This window comes from Notolepis coatsorum (genome assembly GCF_963971535.1).
Source record: "Notolepis coatsorum genome assembly, chromosome: 7".
Lineage (NCBI taxonomy): Eukaryota > Metazoa > Chordata > Actinopteri > Aulopiformes > Paralepididae > Notolepis > Notolepis coatsorum.
In genome coordinates, this window is record NC_140171.1 from 126936604 (window position 1) to 126953161 (window position 16558).

General features: G+C 43.7%; 1 protein-coding gene across 1 annotated transcript in view; it reads left to right on the forward strand.

Moving 5' to 3' along the window:
• Positions 1-16558, forward strand: part of rhbdl3 (rhomboid, veinlet-like 3) — a 213737-nt gene that overhangs the window by 115157 nt on the left and 82022 nt on the right. Inside the window, exons 4-5 of the mRNA XM_084318088.1 lie at positions 11725-11949; positions 14890-15038. Coding sequence (XP_084174214.1) covers positions 11725-11949; positions 14890-15038 — 374 coding nt within the window. The remainder of the gene's footprint in view (positions 1-11724; positions 11950-14889; positions 15039-16558) is intronic.

Below are 16558 nucleotides of genomic sequence, written 5' to 3' on the forward strand. Positions count from 1 at the left end.
TCTCTATCTAGTAGGCTTCTCTATCTAGTAGGCTACATGCTTCTCTCTCTAGTAGGCGTCATGCTTCTCTATCTAGTAGGCTTCTCTATCTAGTAGGCTTCATGCTTCTCTATCTAGTAGGCTACATGCTTCTCTATATAGTAGGCTTCTCTATCTAGTAGGCTACATGCTTCTCTATCTAGTAGGCTTCTCTATCTAGTAGGCTTCATGCTTCTCTATCTAGTAGGCTTCTCTATCTAGTAGGCTACAGGCTTCTCTATCTAGTAGGCTTCATGCTTCTCTATCTAGTAGTCTACAGGCTTCTCTATCTAGTAGGCTTCATGCTTCCCTATCTAGTAGGCTTCATGCTTCTCTATCTAGTAGGCTTCATGCTTCTCTATCTAGTAGGCCACATGCTTCTCTATCTAGTAGTCTACAGGCTTCTCTATCTAGTAGGCTACATGCTTCTCTATCTAGTAGGCTACAGGCTTCTCTATCTAGTAGGCTTCATGCTTCTCTATCTAGTAGGCTTCATGCTTCTCTATCTAGTAGGCTACATGCTTCTCTATCTAGTAGGCTTCATGCTTCTCTATCTAGTAGGCTACATGCTTCTCTATCTAGTAGGCTACATGCTTCTCTATCTAGTAGGCTACATGCTTCTCTATCTAGTAGGCTTCTCTATCTAGTAGGCTTCATGCTTCTCTATCTAGTAGGCTTCATGCTTCTCTATCTAGTAGGCTACATGCTTCTCTATCTAGTAGGCTTCATGCTTCTCTATCTAGTAGGCTACATGCTTCTCTATCTAGTAGGCTTCATGCTTCTCTATCTAGTAGGCTACATGCTTCTCTATCTAGTAGGCTTCTCTATCTAGTAGGCTACATGCTTCTCTCTCTAGTAGGCGTCATGCTTCTCTATCTAGTAGGCTTCTCTATCTAGTAGGCTTCATGCTTCTCTATCTAGTAGGCTACATGCTTCTCTATATAGTAGGCTTCTCTATCTAGTAGGCTACATGCTTCTCTATCTAGTAGGCTTCTCTATCTAGTAGGCTTCATGCTTCTCTATCTAGTAGGCTTCTCTATCTAGTAGGCTACAGGCTTCTCTATCTAGTAGGCTTCATGCTTCTCTATCTAGTAGTCTACAGGCTTCTCTATCTAGTAGGCTTCATGCTTCCCTATCTAGTAGGCTTCATGCTTCTCTATCTAGTAGGCTTCATGCTTCTCTATCTAGTAGTCTACAGGCTTCTCTATCTAGTAGGCCACATGCTTCTCTATCTAGTAGTCTACAGGCTTCTCTATCTAGTAGGCTACATGCTTCTCTATCTAGTAGGCTACATGCTTCTCTATCTAGTAGGCTTCATGCTTCTCTATCTAGTAGGCTTCATGCTTCTCTATCTAGTAGGCTACATGCTTCTCTATCTAGTAGGCTTCATGCTTCTCTATCTAGTAGGCTACATGCTTCTCTATCTAGTAGGCTACATGCTTCTCTATCTAGTAGGCTACATGCTTCTCTATCTAGTAGGCTTCATGCTTCTCTCTCTAGTAGGCTACATGCTTCTCTATCTAGTAGGCTACATGCTTCTCTATCTAGTAGGCTATGGGCTTCTCTATCTAGTATGCTACATGCTTCTCTATCTAGTAGGCTTCATGCTTCTCTATCTAGTAGGCTACATGCTTCTCTATCAAGTAGGCTTCTCTATCTAGTAGGCTACATGCTTCTCTATCTAGTAGTCTACAGGCTTCTCTATCTAGTAGGATTCATGCTTCTCTATCTAGTAGGCTACATGCTTCTCTATCTAGTAGGCTTCATGCTTCTCTATCTAGTAGGCTACATGCTTCTCTATCTAGTAGGCTTCATGCTTCTCTATCTAGTAGGCTACATGCTTCTCTATATAGTAGGCTTCATGCTTCTCTATCTAGTAGGCTACATGCTTCTCTATCTAGTAGGCTACATGCTTCTCTATCTAGTAGGCTTCATGCTTCTCTATCTAGTAGTCTACAGGCTTCTCTATCTAGTAGGCTTCATGCTTCTCTATCTAGTAGGCTTCATGCTTCTCTATCTAGTATGCTATGGGCTTCTCTATCTAGTAGGCTTCATGCTTCTCTATCTAGTAGGCTATGGGCTTCTCTATCTAGTAGGCTTCATGCTTCTCTATCTAGTAGTCTACAAGCTTCTCTATCTAGTAGGCTACAGGCTTCTCTATCTAGTAGGCTACAGGCTTCTCTATCTAGTAGGCTACATGCTTCTCTATTTAGTAGGCTTCATGCTTCTCTATCTAGTAGGCTGCATGCTTCTCTATCTAGTAGGCTTCATGCTTCTCTATCTAGTAGGCTACATGCTTCTCTATCTAGTAGGCTATGGGCTTCTCTATCTAGTAGGCTACATGCTTCTCTATCTAGTAGGCTATGGGCTTCTCTATCTAGTAGGCTACATGCTTCTCTATCTAGTAGGATTCATGCTTCTCTATCTAGTAGGCTACATGCTTCTCTATCTAGTAGGCTACATGCTTCTCTATCTAGTAGGCTACATGCTTCTCTATCTAGTAGGCTTCATCCTTCTCTATCTAGTAGGCTACATGCTTCTCTATCTAGTAGGCTACATGCTTCTCTATCTAGTAGGCTATGTGCTTCTCTATCTAGTAGGCTACAGGCTTCTCTATCTAGTAGGCTACAGGCTTCTCTATATAGTAGGCAGTGATGTACCTGAACGCGTTCAATGAACGATCGTTCATGAACGCGTTCGTATTTTGGGCGAACGTGAACTGAACATACTGTATTTCCGCTAAATGAACGTAATTGAGAACGTGTTCATTCTCAGCGCTGTATAACGGCGTTCAAAAGTACGTTCATTCTCAGCACTCTATTATAACGGCGTTCAAAGGTGTGCCAGATTTCATATGCCTTTCAGCCGAAAACCCAGTTAAAACACACCGTAAACAGGCTTCAAAATTATGCGGAAAACCACCCAATCTGGCAATGCGCCTGTCACCCCCTGGCTACGTCATCAGACTCCTCAACAAACAGTGGAACCGCGGAATCGGCGAGCAGTATCATGGACGAAGCCGAGAGCTGCAGCAGCACTCGCTCAGAGTCAGACTCTACCTCTACGACGTCGGCGTATGAGCATTTAAAAGAGTTTAACGTTAAAGTCAGTACTGACTCAATGGAAAAAATCTAACGTTTGTCTGTAAACTTTGTCCACCCGGTTTGAAGAAGCAAGTCCGTACATCGACGACGTCGACAGCAAACCTTAAACGGCACATTGAGAATAAGCAAAAGTCCTGTTTTTGTTTTCATAATTAAGACAATTCAAGCAAAGTTTTTCCTCATGTCTTTGAAAATATACTGTAGAGATGAAAGCTGCAGCTGCTACTAGTGTGGACTGAATGGGCGGCAGCAAAGCGTTATGGAAATGCCAGTATTCCGATTGCTGTCTGTGGTTCAATAATTTTTACAAATAATAGCTTGCAGCAACGTATTGAAAAAAGAACTATAAACTATACATTTGTTCATTTTTGAAACCATGAACTTTAGTTCAACATTTTTTATTATGAACTATGAACTGAACTAGTTCATTTAAAAAATTGTGAACTGTGAACTGAACTAGTTCATGTAGAAAGTGAACTTTCCCAACACTGATAGTAGCTATGTGCTTCTCTATATAGTAGGCTTCTCTGTCTAGTGAGCTTCTCTGTCTAGCTTCTCTGTCTAGTGAGCTTCTCTGTCTAGTGAGCTTCTCTGTCTAGCTTCTCTGTCTAGTGAGCTTCTCTGTCTAGTGAGCTTCTCTGTCTAGTGGGCTTCTCTGTCTAGTGAGCTTCTCTGTCTAGTGAGCTTCTCTGTCTAGCTTCTCTGTCTAGTGAGCTTCTCTGTCTAGTGAGCTTCTCTGTCTAGCTTCTCTGTCTAGCTTCTCTGTCTAGTGAGCTTCTCTGTCTAGTGAGCTTCTCTGTCTAGTGGGCTTCTCTGTCTATCTTCTCTGTCTAGCTTCTCTGTCTAGTGGGCTTCTCTGTCTAGTGAGCTTCTCTGTCTAGCTTCTCTGTCTAGTGAGCTTCTCTGTCTAGTGAGCTTCTCTGTCTAGCTTCTCTGTCTAGCTTCTCTGTCTAGTGGGCTTCTCTGTCTAGTGGGCTTCTCTGTCTAGCTTCTCTGTCTAGCTTCTCTGTCTAGTGGGCTTCTCTGTCTAGTGGGCTTCTCTGTCTAGCTTCTCTGTCTAGCTTCTCTGTCTAGTGAGCTTCTCTGTCTAGTGAGCGTCTCTGTCTAGTGGGCTTCTCTGTCTAGCTTCTCTGTCTAGTGAGCTTCTCTGTCTAGTGAGCTTCTCTGTCTAGTGAGCTTCTCTGTCTAGTGAGCGTCTCTGTCTAGTGGGCTTCTCTGTCTAGCTTCTCTGTCTAGTGAGCTTCTCTGTCTAGTGAGCTTCTCTGTCAAGTGGGCTTCTCTGTCTAGTGAGCTTCTCTGTCTAGCTTCTCTGTCTAGTGGGCTTCTCTGTCTAGTGAGCTTCTCTGTCTAGCTTCTCTGTCTAGCTTCTCTGTCTAGTGAGCTTCTCTGTCTAGTGAGCTTCTCTGTCTAGTGAGCTTCTCTGTCTAGCTTCTCTGTCTAGTGGGCTTCTCTGTCTAGTGAGCTTCTCTGTCTAGCTTCTCTGTCTAGCTTCTCTGTCTAGTGGGCTTCTCTGTCTAGTGGGCTTCTCTGTCTAGCTTCTCTGTCTAGTAGGCTTCTCTGTCTAGCTTCTCTGTCTAGCTTCTCTGTCTAGTGGGCTTCTCTGTCTAGCTTCTCTGTCTAGTGAGCTTCTCTGTCTAGTGAGCTTCTCTGTCTAGCTTCTCTGTCTAGTAGGCTTCTCTGTCTAGCTTCTCTGTCTAGCTTCTCTGTCTAGTGGGCTTCTCTGTCTAGTGAGCTTCTCTGTCTAGTGGGCTTCTCTGTCTAGCTTCTCTGTCTAGATTCTCTGTCTAGTGGGCTTCTCTGTCTAGTGGGATTCTCTGTCTAGTGGGCTTCTCTGTCTAGCTTCTCTGTCTAGTGGGCTTCTCTGTCTAGTGGGCTTCTCTGTCTAGTGGGCTTCTCTGTCTAGCTTCTCTGTCTAGTGGGCTTCTCTGTCTAGTGGGCTTCTCTGTCTAGTGGGCTTCTCTGTCTAGCTTCTCTGTCTAGCTTCTCTGTCTAGTGGGCTTCTCTGTCTAGTGGGCTTCTCTGTCTAGTGGGATTCTCTGTCTAGTGGGCTTCTCTGTCTAGCTTCTCTGTCTAGTGAGCTTCTCTGTCTAGTGGGCTTCTCTGTCTAGCTTCTCTGTCTAGTGGGCTTCTCTGTCTAGTGGGCTTCTTTGTCAAGTGGGCTTCTTTGTCTAGTGGGCTTCTCTGTCTAGTGGGCTTCTCTGTCTAGTGGGCTTCTCTGTCTAGTGGGCTTCTTTGTCTAGCTTCTCTGTCTAGTGGGCTTCTCTGTCTAGTGGGCTTCTCTGTCTAGTGGGCTTCTCTGTCTAGTGGGCTTCTCTGTCTAGTCTTTGGTGTGCACATAGCAACCATTTTATTTTAAGCATAGTAGGGCTGACCCCTATTAATCGATTAGTCGACTAATCGGTCGAAAGGGGCCGTAGTCGACTGGCCAACCTCTTAGTCGAATATAATAAAAAAAATACAAAATAATTAATATATTTTTTTTTATCATTTTTTTCAAAAGAAAATAGGCATAGAAGCGTGGCTAACGCTAATGGCACGCATTCCAGAGGCTAACTGCCTAAGAAAACAGGCACAGAGGCACTGAAAGAGGATTTCACCCATCTAATGAACACACTATACTAGACAAATATCAAGATGTATCCATCAGTGGACCAATTGCATGCTTTTGCAGAGGACAAGAAGCCTTCAGTCGACTCCTTCAGACATTAAGCACCCCCACAGCCCAAATGGAATGATAAAAAAAAAAAAAAAAAATTGGCCAATCCTAGTCGACCATCCAAATCCTTAGTCGGGGACAGCCCTAAAGCATAGCAACAGCTGGAAAAAGTGGCCATTGTAGCAATCTGCCACCCAGAAGTAATATAGTGACAGTGGACAAAAGGGACAGCACAGCAGTGGTCTAATAAAGTAAAATGTCACTTTGAACATAGAACGTGTGGTGGCGGCCTGGCGGGTGGTGGTGGGAGGGGGAGGAGTGGGGGGTCTGGGCTGCTACTTCATTTTGGGCAGTATTTCTACAAAATGGTATTTTCATGGGTGTATCTCCTCTATCATCAACATGTCACTCTCTTTCGCACACACAAGCACGCACACACACACACACACGCACACACACACTTCACACACACAATTATTTTCTCTCGTTTCTCCAGTGGAATGAATAGATAGAACGTTTCTCTTTCTTGCTCTCCCTGTTTTGTTGGAAAAGAGGACAGGAATTGACCTATCTCAAGCCCTGCCCTCTTTTCTTCATCCTCCAATCACGACTGTTGCTTTCCTTGTCCAAGCCATTGCCATGGCTCTGTAATCATAATCAACTGTCTTTTATGGGTCGTGTCTGCCTGGGGGAGGTCTGGAGAGGAATGTGTGTGTGTGTGTGTGTGTGTGTGTGTGTGTGTGTGTGTGTGTGTGTGTGTGTGTGTGTGTGTGTGTGTGTGTGTGTGTGTGTGTGTGTGTGTGTGTGTGTGTGTGTGTGTGTGTGTGTGTGTGTGTGTGTGTGTGTGTGTGTGTGTGTGTGTGTGTGTGTGTGTGTGTGTGTGTGTGTGTGTGTGTGTGTGTGTGTGTGTGTGTGTGTGTGTGTGTGTGTGTGTGTGTGTGTGTGTGTGTGTGTGTGTGGGGGGGGGTACGGTACGGTTTGATCCTGCTTTATTTGGCGTGTGGTCTGGAAGTGGCCATGGTAACCCGCACAGTCACTTTCCCACACTTCTCTGTTACTCTGACATCAATGCTGAAATAATTGGATTTTTCTTCCCTGACGTTTCTCTTTAAACAACAATCACAGCAGAGACACTAAAAGTCCCATTAAAACAGAAGAACTGTCGACCGACTTTTCTCATCTGACTGTTTATCTTTATTTCTTTATCTTCATATCGTTCCAGTTCAGTTAACTCAAAACCAATTAGCAGTAGTGATATGTTTGCCATGCAAATTAGGTTATTTGATGTCAAAGATAAGACATTTGAAATAGTCCATTATCCACAGTACATTAGTTTCTTTATTTCTGTGGTAACTGTTTCTCCTCACATGGTTGGTCTGCCATCCTTTTGGGCCATGATAAATAATAAGCAATATTTTAAAGGTCCCATATTATACTCCTTTACATTTTTTTTATTAAGTTAATATAGGTCTCCAAAACATGTATTTAAAGTTTTATTTTCTGAAAATACCACTCTGATTATTAGGGGTGTAACGGTACACAAAATCCACGGTTCGGTACGCACCTCGGTTTTGAAGTCACGGTTCGGTATGAATTTCGGTACCGTGGGGGGTTTAACTGTATTAAACAATATAAAACGAATTGGCCATAATTTACTGAGCAAACTAAGGTTTACTGCTGTAACCTACTAATAACACTTAAAGTAAATCTGAAGATTATTATATAGCAGATGCCTTGGATAAGTCGTGGACAACTGTAGCGTGTGCTTGTTTATACAGAGCTGTTATGACTTGCTGGCTGAAATACGGATAAGAGGGAACTAGGTAGCGGGGCTCTATTACCTTTACCATGTGCTTAAACCCCTGTTCTCGACAACGGAGTATGGTCGCAGATCTGCTGCTATAAAAACACCTATGGAGATTGTTATTGCTTTCGCCCGGTCTGAATTAATAGCGAGATGCTGCTTGAATGCCACAGGGAGCTGGGTTTTCACTAGGGTCTGTTTCTTCCTTGTACCAGTGATATTCACATTCGGGTGATGCTGTTTCAAATGCGTGATAAAGTTCGCAATAAAGTTGAACAATGCTGGCACGTAGCCCCTTTCGTGACTGTGATGCAAGGCTTGCATCACAGTCACGAAAGGGGCTAGCCGGCACGTAGCTTTAGTGCGATCCACCTGTCTTTGTCCATTACTGTCATTAATTGGGAATCCGAAATGATCCCAAACGGGAGACTTGAATGTTGTGGGAGCATCTTCTAGCTCTGGCTTGTCAGTTAGTATTGCACTCGCCATACTAAGGCTAATATGCTATGCTGAATTACAGCTATCGCTCAGCGTGGCTGCGTGCTGCGTGGGATGAACAAACAACATCCGGTTAGTTGTGCACGTTATATTAGGGCCGGGGGATTTAAGTTCTGCAAAAAAAGGTTCCGTACCGTTGCAATCGTTCGGTGCACAGCGAGTACTGTACCGGAGGACCACATTGAGGCGGTACAGTACGGATACGCGTACCGTTACACCCCTACTGATTATGCATTCTAGCATGCCTCTGTACCCCTCTATTTCAGTCCTGTTCTCGACGGGCTGTTTCTGTGCCTGTAGCTTGTGGCTCACGAAATTCAGATCAAGCTGTCAAACTAGGTGTTGCAGATCAAATATGAATGATTGCATATGCCTATTCCTAAAATGTTGGCAGAAACATAGTTTAGTGAACCGTTTAGGTGGAAAAAGAGAATGTTTACGAGCGAGTCCCCATCTTGGAAAACAAAACACAGAAGTCAAGGACCACCCATATGTGTCTATTGTGATTGGTCGTTATATCTACGTCGACGTTGGTGCAATTCTGAATGGCTTGTTTCAATAAGGAGGGTTCTTGTCACAGCTTAACCCCAGAATCTACACTAAGAACATTATTTCAAAATGTCTCAGTGTTGAAACAACCTCTCATTGTGTAAAAACAATTGAGTATGAGTCGATAGCTTCCAGACAGCCTATATAATTCTGGGTCATGGTGAGTGCTTCTTGCAGGCAGCAAACCAGCAAACCATGGCAGTCTGCTAGGCAGTAAAATGATGCCACAAGCCTCAGAGGCAGTCAAATAAGAGTCGATATTTACATAAACTGGGACAATTCAACCTATTCAATACTTAACCTATATAGACTCCAGAAAATGCATAGCTACCTGTCACATATTCATCATGAATATTATGTCCATGTTTACTTCATTGTGGCACCTGAATTTCTCGCTCGAGTTGAACGTGTGCCTCTTTATAGATATACACTGTAATTTAGATGCAAATTAAGTAGTGATGCACGATATATCGGCCGCCGATATAATATCGGCCGATATGGCAGTTTTTTTACACATCGGTATCGGTCCGATATCAAGATAGGGCCGATATAACAAAAGATTTTTTTTTTTTTTTCTTTATTTGATTATCATAAAACAGTGTTTTCTATACAGAGATATCGACATCGGTAAATATCGGTATCGGCCAGAACAGCAATATTAATATCGGTTATCGGTATCGGCCACAATTTTCACATCGGTGCATCACTAAAATTAAGCTGTGGCATTGTTGGTCCAACACAAACAGACTTGTTCAATCATCTCCCTCCTGTCAAGCATCTCCCTGCTGTCACTATAAGTAAAAGTACAGATCGTTTGCAATGTTAGTCCAATTTTACTATGGAAGTCAATGGAGAAATTGGACAGAAAAGACATTATAGTTACAGGAAGGTGATGATTTGTATTTTCTTGGACAACATAGCACTCAGAGGTCAACTTTCCCCTGCTGTCTTTGAGTCTTCTGATGGAGAGTCCACTACTGTACATCTAAAATGCCATTGAGTCCCATTCACATGTATTGATGCACTGATCATGATCGTATTTGCAACCAAATATAAAAAAAAAAATCTAAATTTTATTTTTATTTATCCAATTCCTTTTGGTCCCATAAAATGGGGGGCTATGTAAAAAGGGCTGTCAAGAATCAAGAACAAAAAACCCACCATGAAATCCAAAATAAATGCAACACTCCCAGACAAGATAGGATCGCAACATCTTGGCCATCACCACGGGACATCCACCACCTTGGCCATCACCACGAGACATCCACTCACAGAGAGACAGGGAGATGGGGACAGGCGTTAGACAGTTCCCGTGTTTGTGGTGTGCGGACATAGATAGCAATAGATACATGTAGTAAGCATATGTGAATAGAATAGATAGTTAGATACATGTAGTAAGCATATATGTGAATAGAGTAGAAGTACTTAACCCAGCAATGAACTAGAACAGGCATGGTTTAGACGTTGTAGGTCGAACAGAAGACGGTATGAAGCTGATCCATGACCTCAATGGTGCACATAACCAATGTGGGGGTAGAACAGTCACTGCAACCTTCATTGGACTCAGACCTATGGACAGCACTGTACCTCCACTGTATTTGACAAGTAAGTGAGTTGTAATTACAGTACACTGCATGATGAGAGGTGTAATTTATGATACAATTTTCAAAGCATATTTTTGTTTATAAATAATTATCTGACACTGACCATCCCCATCCTATGCTCAAAAGGAGGCCAATAAATATTCATATATTCCTAATCTGGGGCCCAATCTGAGGGAAAAAAGAGGAATCTTGGTGTGTGTGTGTGTGTGTGTGTGTGTGTGTGTGTGTGTGTGTGTGTGTGTGTGTGTGTGTGTGTGTGTGTGTGTGTGTGTGTGTGTGTGTGTGTGTGTGTGTGTGTGTGTGTGTGTGTGTGTGTGTGTGTGTGTGTGTGTGTGTGTGTGTGTGTGTGTGTGTGTGTGTGTGTGTGTGTGTGTGTGTGTGTGTGTGTGTGTGTGTGTGTGTGTGTGTGTGTGTGTGTGTGTGTGTGTGTGTGTGTGTGTGTGTGTGTGTGTGTGTGTGTGTGTGTGTGTGTGTGTGTGTGTGTGTGTGTGTGTGTGTGTGTGTGTGTGTGTGTGTGTGTGTGTGTGTGTGTGTGTGTGTGTGTGTGTGTGTGTGTGTGTGTGTGTGTGTGTGTGTGTGTGTGTGTGTGTGTGTGTGTGTGTGTGTGTGTGTGTGTGTGTGTGTGTGTGTGTGTGTGTGTGTGTGTGTGTGTGTGTGTGTGTGTGTGTGTGTGTGTGTGTGTGTGTGTGTGTGTGTGTGTGTGTGTGTGTGTGTGTGTGTGTGTGTGTGTGTGTGTGTGTGTGTGTGTGTGTGTGTGTGTGTGTGTGTGTGTGTGTGTGTGTGTGTGTGTGTGTGTGTGTGTGTGTGTGTGTGTGTGTGTGTGTGTGTGTGTGTGTGTGTGTGTGTGTGTGTGTGTGTGTGTGTGTGTGTGTGTGTGTGTGTGTGTGTGTGTGTGTGTGTGTGTGTGTGTGTGTGTGTGTGTGTGTGTGTGTGTGTGTGTGTGTGTGTGTGTGTGTGTGTGTGTGTGTGTGTGTGTGTGTGTGTGTGTGTGTGTGTGTGTGTGTGTGTGTGTGTGTGTGTGTGTGTGTGTGTGTGTGTGTGTGTGTGTGTGTGTGTGTGTGTGTGTGTGTGTGTGTGTGTGTGTGTGTGTGTGTGTGTGTGTGTGTGTGTGTGTCACAAACACAGCCTGGCAGTGTTTGTGACGTGGAGACGGGCTCAGTGGTTGCTAGGTGATGGCAATGGCATTCTGTTACCACGGTGTGGTGGGAGGGGTCTGGCATCGTTGTTGCTGTCACTGGTTGATCACGGAGGGTCGTTGTGTGTGTTGGTGGGCCCACACGATCGGGGGGGGGGGGGGGGGGGGGGGGGGTTGCATAATAAGTATTTCAATAATGAACTGTGTAATAATATGTATTAACTGTCTCTTTCTATCTCCCTTTCTTCACCTTCATTCTTCTTCCCTCTCCCTTCACCACCCTCTGCCCACCCCTTCTTACCCTTTCTCACCCCCTTACCTCCTTCCTCCCTTCCTCTCCCCCCTCCTCCCCTCAGATGAGCAACAAGCGCTCCAACAGCTTCCGGCGGGCCATCCTCCAGGGAGGCCGTCAGTTGAAGGGCTGTGCCCTGAGGGAGGAGGTGGGTCTGGGTCTGCCCCAGAGGCTGGTGCGCCACGTCGCCTACGAGACGCTGCCCCGCGAGGTGGACCGGAAGTGGTACTTTGACAGCTACACCTACTGCCCCCCTCCCTGGCTCATCCTGGCCATCACCATCACTGAGGTAAAGCAAACAGCCGGGTCCACACACTGTGGAAGAGCCAAGAGATGAGCCACGTGTTTATGTTTATGTTTATTAACACTTTCAGTGCCGGCCATTAACATGGTAAAGCATGGTTAAATGCCACCACCCACTTCAATGATAGCGTTGTGAACGCATAATCTCTGTCTTAAATTATGGCCTAATGTGTCTAATCTGCCTGTCGCTTATCAATGACTTGATTGCAGTCAACATTGTCGAAACGGATTGTTTTTTAATCGGTTCATTTCCGTTTTATAGCATTTTGAAAAGCCCTCGTTTTCAAGGAAAATATATAGATTCCGTGATAAAAGGCATTTACTGGAATATTCTGGAATACACAAACACGTTGTCATTTTTCGGCCTATTTATGAATCGTTTTCAAATAAACGCTAGATTATCGATAGTATATGTGGACTTATGCACGCTATAGAGGCGGGCTGAAATATCGATTCTCTCATTTCCTGATCGCGCACACACAGACACACACACGCATAGGGCAAACGCTTATATCTCTGTGAAAATAGCTCTGATTATCCTAAGACTGGTAAAATAAATTCCTTACCTGAGATCAGATGTTATCCAAAAAGATTATTCCAATTCCTGATCGCCATTCCAAATATCGATCACGCTTATTGATTACAGTGTTGGGTACTGTAAATACATAATCCACGCGTTTTCCGGGCCGGCGAGCACAATGGATTCTTCAGTTGGCTTGAGGGAAAAGTAAAATGAGGAAACTGGCCACCCCCCCTTCGTCAGTGTAAAGTAATGGGGTGCAGTTACACAGGGAGAGACGATAGGGGGCGGTATCTTCCCAATTGAGCTCAGAGAGAGTCTGCAACACTAGCGTGAGGCTCGATGAAATATGAATTCAAATCGCCAATAAAAAAAAAACGACAAACACTCAATGGGGCACTCAAAGGTCGGCATGAACTAACGACAAAACGCGTCCGTGGCACTCAATGTGTTAAAGGATCCCCATAGAGACACATGAAAGAGCCTCTAGTCTTCCTGGGGTCATGGACAAAACAAATACAATACAAATGTACAACTAAAAATACAAATTAAAATAAAACAAAACACAAACATTTTAAATGAATACAAATATACAAATTAACATTATAAAATCAAATCTAACAGTCAAATAAAATAAAAAAATACACGGATAACAGTTACATACTTTTTTACATACTTTTCCCATATGTGTCAGGATACACCATGCAAAGTTCCAGACTTATTTGACGATTTATGCAGTTGCAGTACCCTGATATTTGCAATTACATAATTTCGCCAGAAGCTTTTCCCAAAAAGAGTATTTTTTTCCCCCTGAGGCCAAACGGGGCTGATTTGGGGGTGGTCATTATCAACTCGTGATGGCCCAAGGTATGGGATAACAGGAAATAATAATGAAAAAAAGGTAGCAAAAAACATCCTGAGGGGTGGACCTGGCTCCCTACTTCACAAGTTTGCAAGATATCTCTTAATATATTTTTTGAAAGTAATTTTGTTATCAAGTCATTTTGTTGATAAGATTTTTTTCGGCAGAGCATTCCAGAGTACTATTGACCCGATATATGCCAGTGAGTTTGTGATTCAAGTGGCTCCAAATGGACCTATCACAAACCCGCCCTCTTTTCTTGAAAGAATGGAAGTGGGCAGGGTTTGAGGGGTTCGCCAGTAGACAAGAGAGCACTGTATTGCAGGGTTGAATGATATGATGATATGTTACTTTTAGATATGCACGAGTAGCAGTCAGAACACAACTATTATTATGCACAACATGTGCAATTGCAATTTTGCCAGAATAAATGCGTGCAAATAACAGAATTCACTTGCTATGAAAGTACTATTGCATTAAGCTGTGATTTCCAAATGATGACCAATCTAGCCTAGAATCCCTGGATATGAGTGAAGCATGTCTGCAAGCTCAATATTATTTTCTTATGTGTATATATATATATATATATATTTATTTATACATATATATGTGTATTAGGGGTGTAACGGTACACAAAAACCACGGTATGGTACATACCGCGGTTTTGAAGTCAAGGTTCGGTACGGGTTTTCGGTACAGTGGGGGAAAGTTTGGCTTTCCATGTTCCACTCAGGGGTGGTGTAGTGTGCAGTAACTAATTTTACGTGTAGGGCTGTCAACGAATATTCTATATTGAAATTAGGGATGCTCGATATTGGCTTTTTTACCGATACCGATATTCCGATATTGTCCAACTCTTAATTTCCGATACCGATATCAACCGATACCGATATATGCAGGGTTTCCCCCCCCCCAAAAACTGAATAATTTCAGGTAACTAATCATTTCACTGGATATATATATAACAAATATTGTTATTGTTTTTCTTTTTTTTAAACCGATACCGATATTTTCCGATATCACATTTTACTGCCAATATCGGCCGATAATATCGGTCGGCCGATAATATCGGACATCCCTAATTGAAATTAATAATCGACTTTTTATAATAATAAAAAAAAATTATAATAATTATATTAGATTGTGAAAAAAAACAGCCCCCGGTGGGCGGTCGTTAGTAGTTAACATACCGTTGTATTCGTTCGGTACACAGCTGTTCGGTACGGTAGGGTACACACTGAAACACCCCTAATGTGTATATATATATATACATATATGCATTGCATTCTTTCATCTTTCATATTGCAATATCAATATGAATTCAATATATTGTTCAGTCATATTGTATTGTCACCGATTAAACCAGCTGAACACTATTAGAGTGACAGAGGAAAAGCAGATGGGAAGAAGCACTGATCTAGTTCTGTTCTAATGACCTTCTACCTCTCTTCCTATAAATAAGGTAAAGGTCATCACTATACTGTATGTAGCCCAGTGTAAGTATTCATTGTCCAGGTCCTAAGGTTCCCATCCTCCTGTCCTAGGTGGTGGTATTCATGTACTACGGGCTGCAGCTAGACCGCTGGGTGCTCCAGGTGTCCAGTCCCTCCTTCCTGAAGGGCCCGCTACCCTACCACCCCCAGCTACGGGCCCAGGCCTGGCGATACCTTAGTTATGCCTTCATGCATGCTGGGTAAGCTCAATTCATACAATTAGATTTGTAATTATGTGGTTAACATGTCCGATTAGATATTTGTGTGGCTTAGTTGGGTGTGGTGTTGGATTAACGGCAAACAGTTTGAAGATGCCTACATGTTCATACATGCTGGATGGGTGCATAGGAGGGACGATGTCTTTAACATTGACTACCCATGGACATAATGTTGTCGATCTCAGTTAATGCAACCTTGGTGGGATCCATCGACTCCACCCTCTCCTCGATCCTCATATTCACCAATTCACCATTCACCATTATGCAAAGATGCGGCCTTTTCTCCCCCTGCTGCTGAAACACTGAGCCACCCTTTCATTTCCTCCCGTCTTGACTATTGCAAATTACTCCTCTACGGCATCAGTGCTATATATATGAATGCTCCATCAGTGCTATATATGAATGCTCCATCAGTGCTATATATGAATGCTCCATCAGTGCTATATATTAATGCTCCATCAGTGCTATATATTAATGCTCCATCAGTGCTATATATGAATGCTCTATCAGTGCTATATATGAATGCTCCATCAGTGCTATATATTAATGCTCCATCAGTGCTATATATTAATGCTCCATCAGTGCTATATATCAGTGCTCCATCAGTACTATATATCAGTGCTCCATCAATAGACTCTGAATGGACCAGAACGCTTCCGCCAAACTTCTAACCCACACCAAATCCTGGCACCACATCACCCCAGTCTTTTTTTCTACTTTTTCTCCTCCTTTTTCTGTGATTTTTCTCCCATCCCAATTTACCTCTCGTGCCAATTCTCCCTCCCCTGTCCTGATCGTTGCTCGCATTTGTTCCCCCCACTGGCCGGTCGTAGGGAGGATAGAAGCCCATCACATGTCCCCTCCGATACATGTGGAGGCAGCCAGTCACATATTTTCACCTGCCAGCGCGGACTCTCATTGGACGAGGAGTAACGTGTAGGAGGCTCACACTGCCCCCGACATTTTCCTGTCTTTGCTGTGCAGGCGCCCTCACCGACCTGTAGGAGTCGCTGTTTACAACGACCAGACTACCACCCATCGACTCTCCTCCCGCTGACTCTGCCAATTGAGTCAGTATGACGGCCGGCCCAAACCGGAGGCAACGCTGACAGCCGGATTCGATACCGGTGTCTCTTGCATTGGTGACGAGCGCAATGTCCGCTGCGCCACCCAGCCGCCCTACATCACCCCAGTCTTAAAACACTTCCACTAGCTCCCTGTCTCCCACCAGATCAATTACAAACCCCCTCACCAACTGGCCCCCCATACAGTATCTCACGGACCTCCTCTCCACCTACCAACACTCTCGGTCCCTCAGATCCATCCCTCTTCTCTCCACCTCCAAGTCCATGTTTTGGGGACAGAGCTCTTCTCCATGGCAGCTCCCAGGCTCTGGAACTCCCTCCCCCAAGACATTAGAGACTGAGGGCGGGATCCACAAAGAATGTATTGCACAGTGCTAATTGCACCCTTACTTACAATTCATTATGAATTGAAAATGG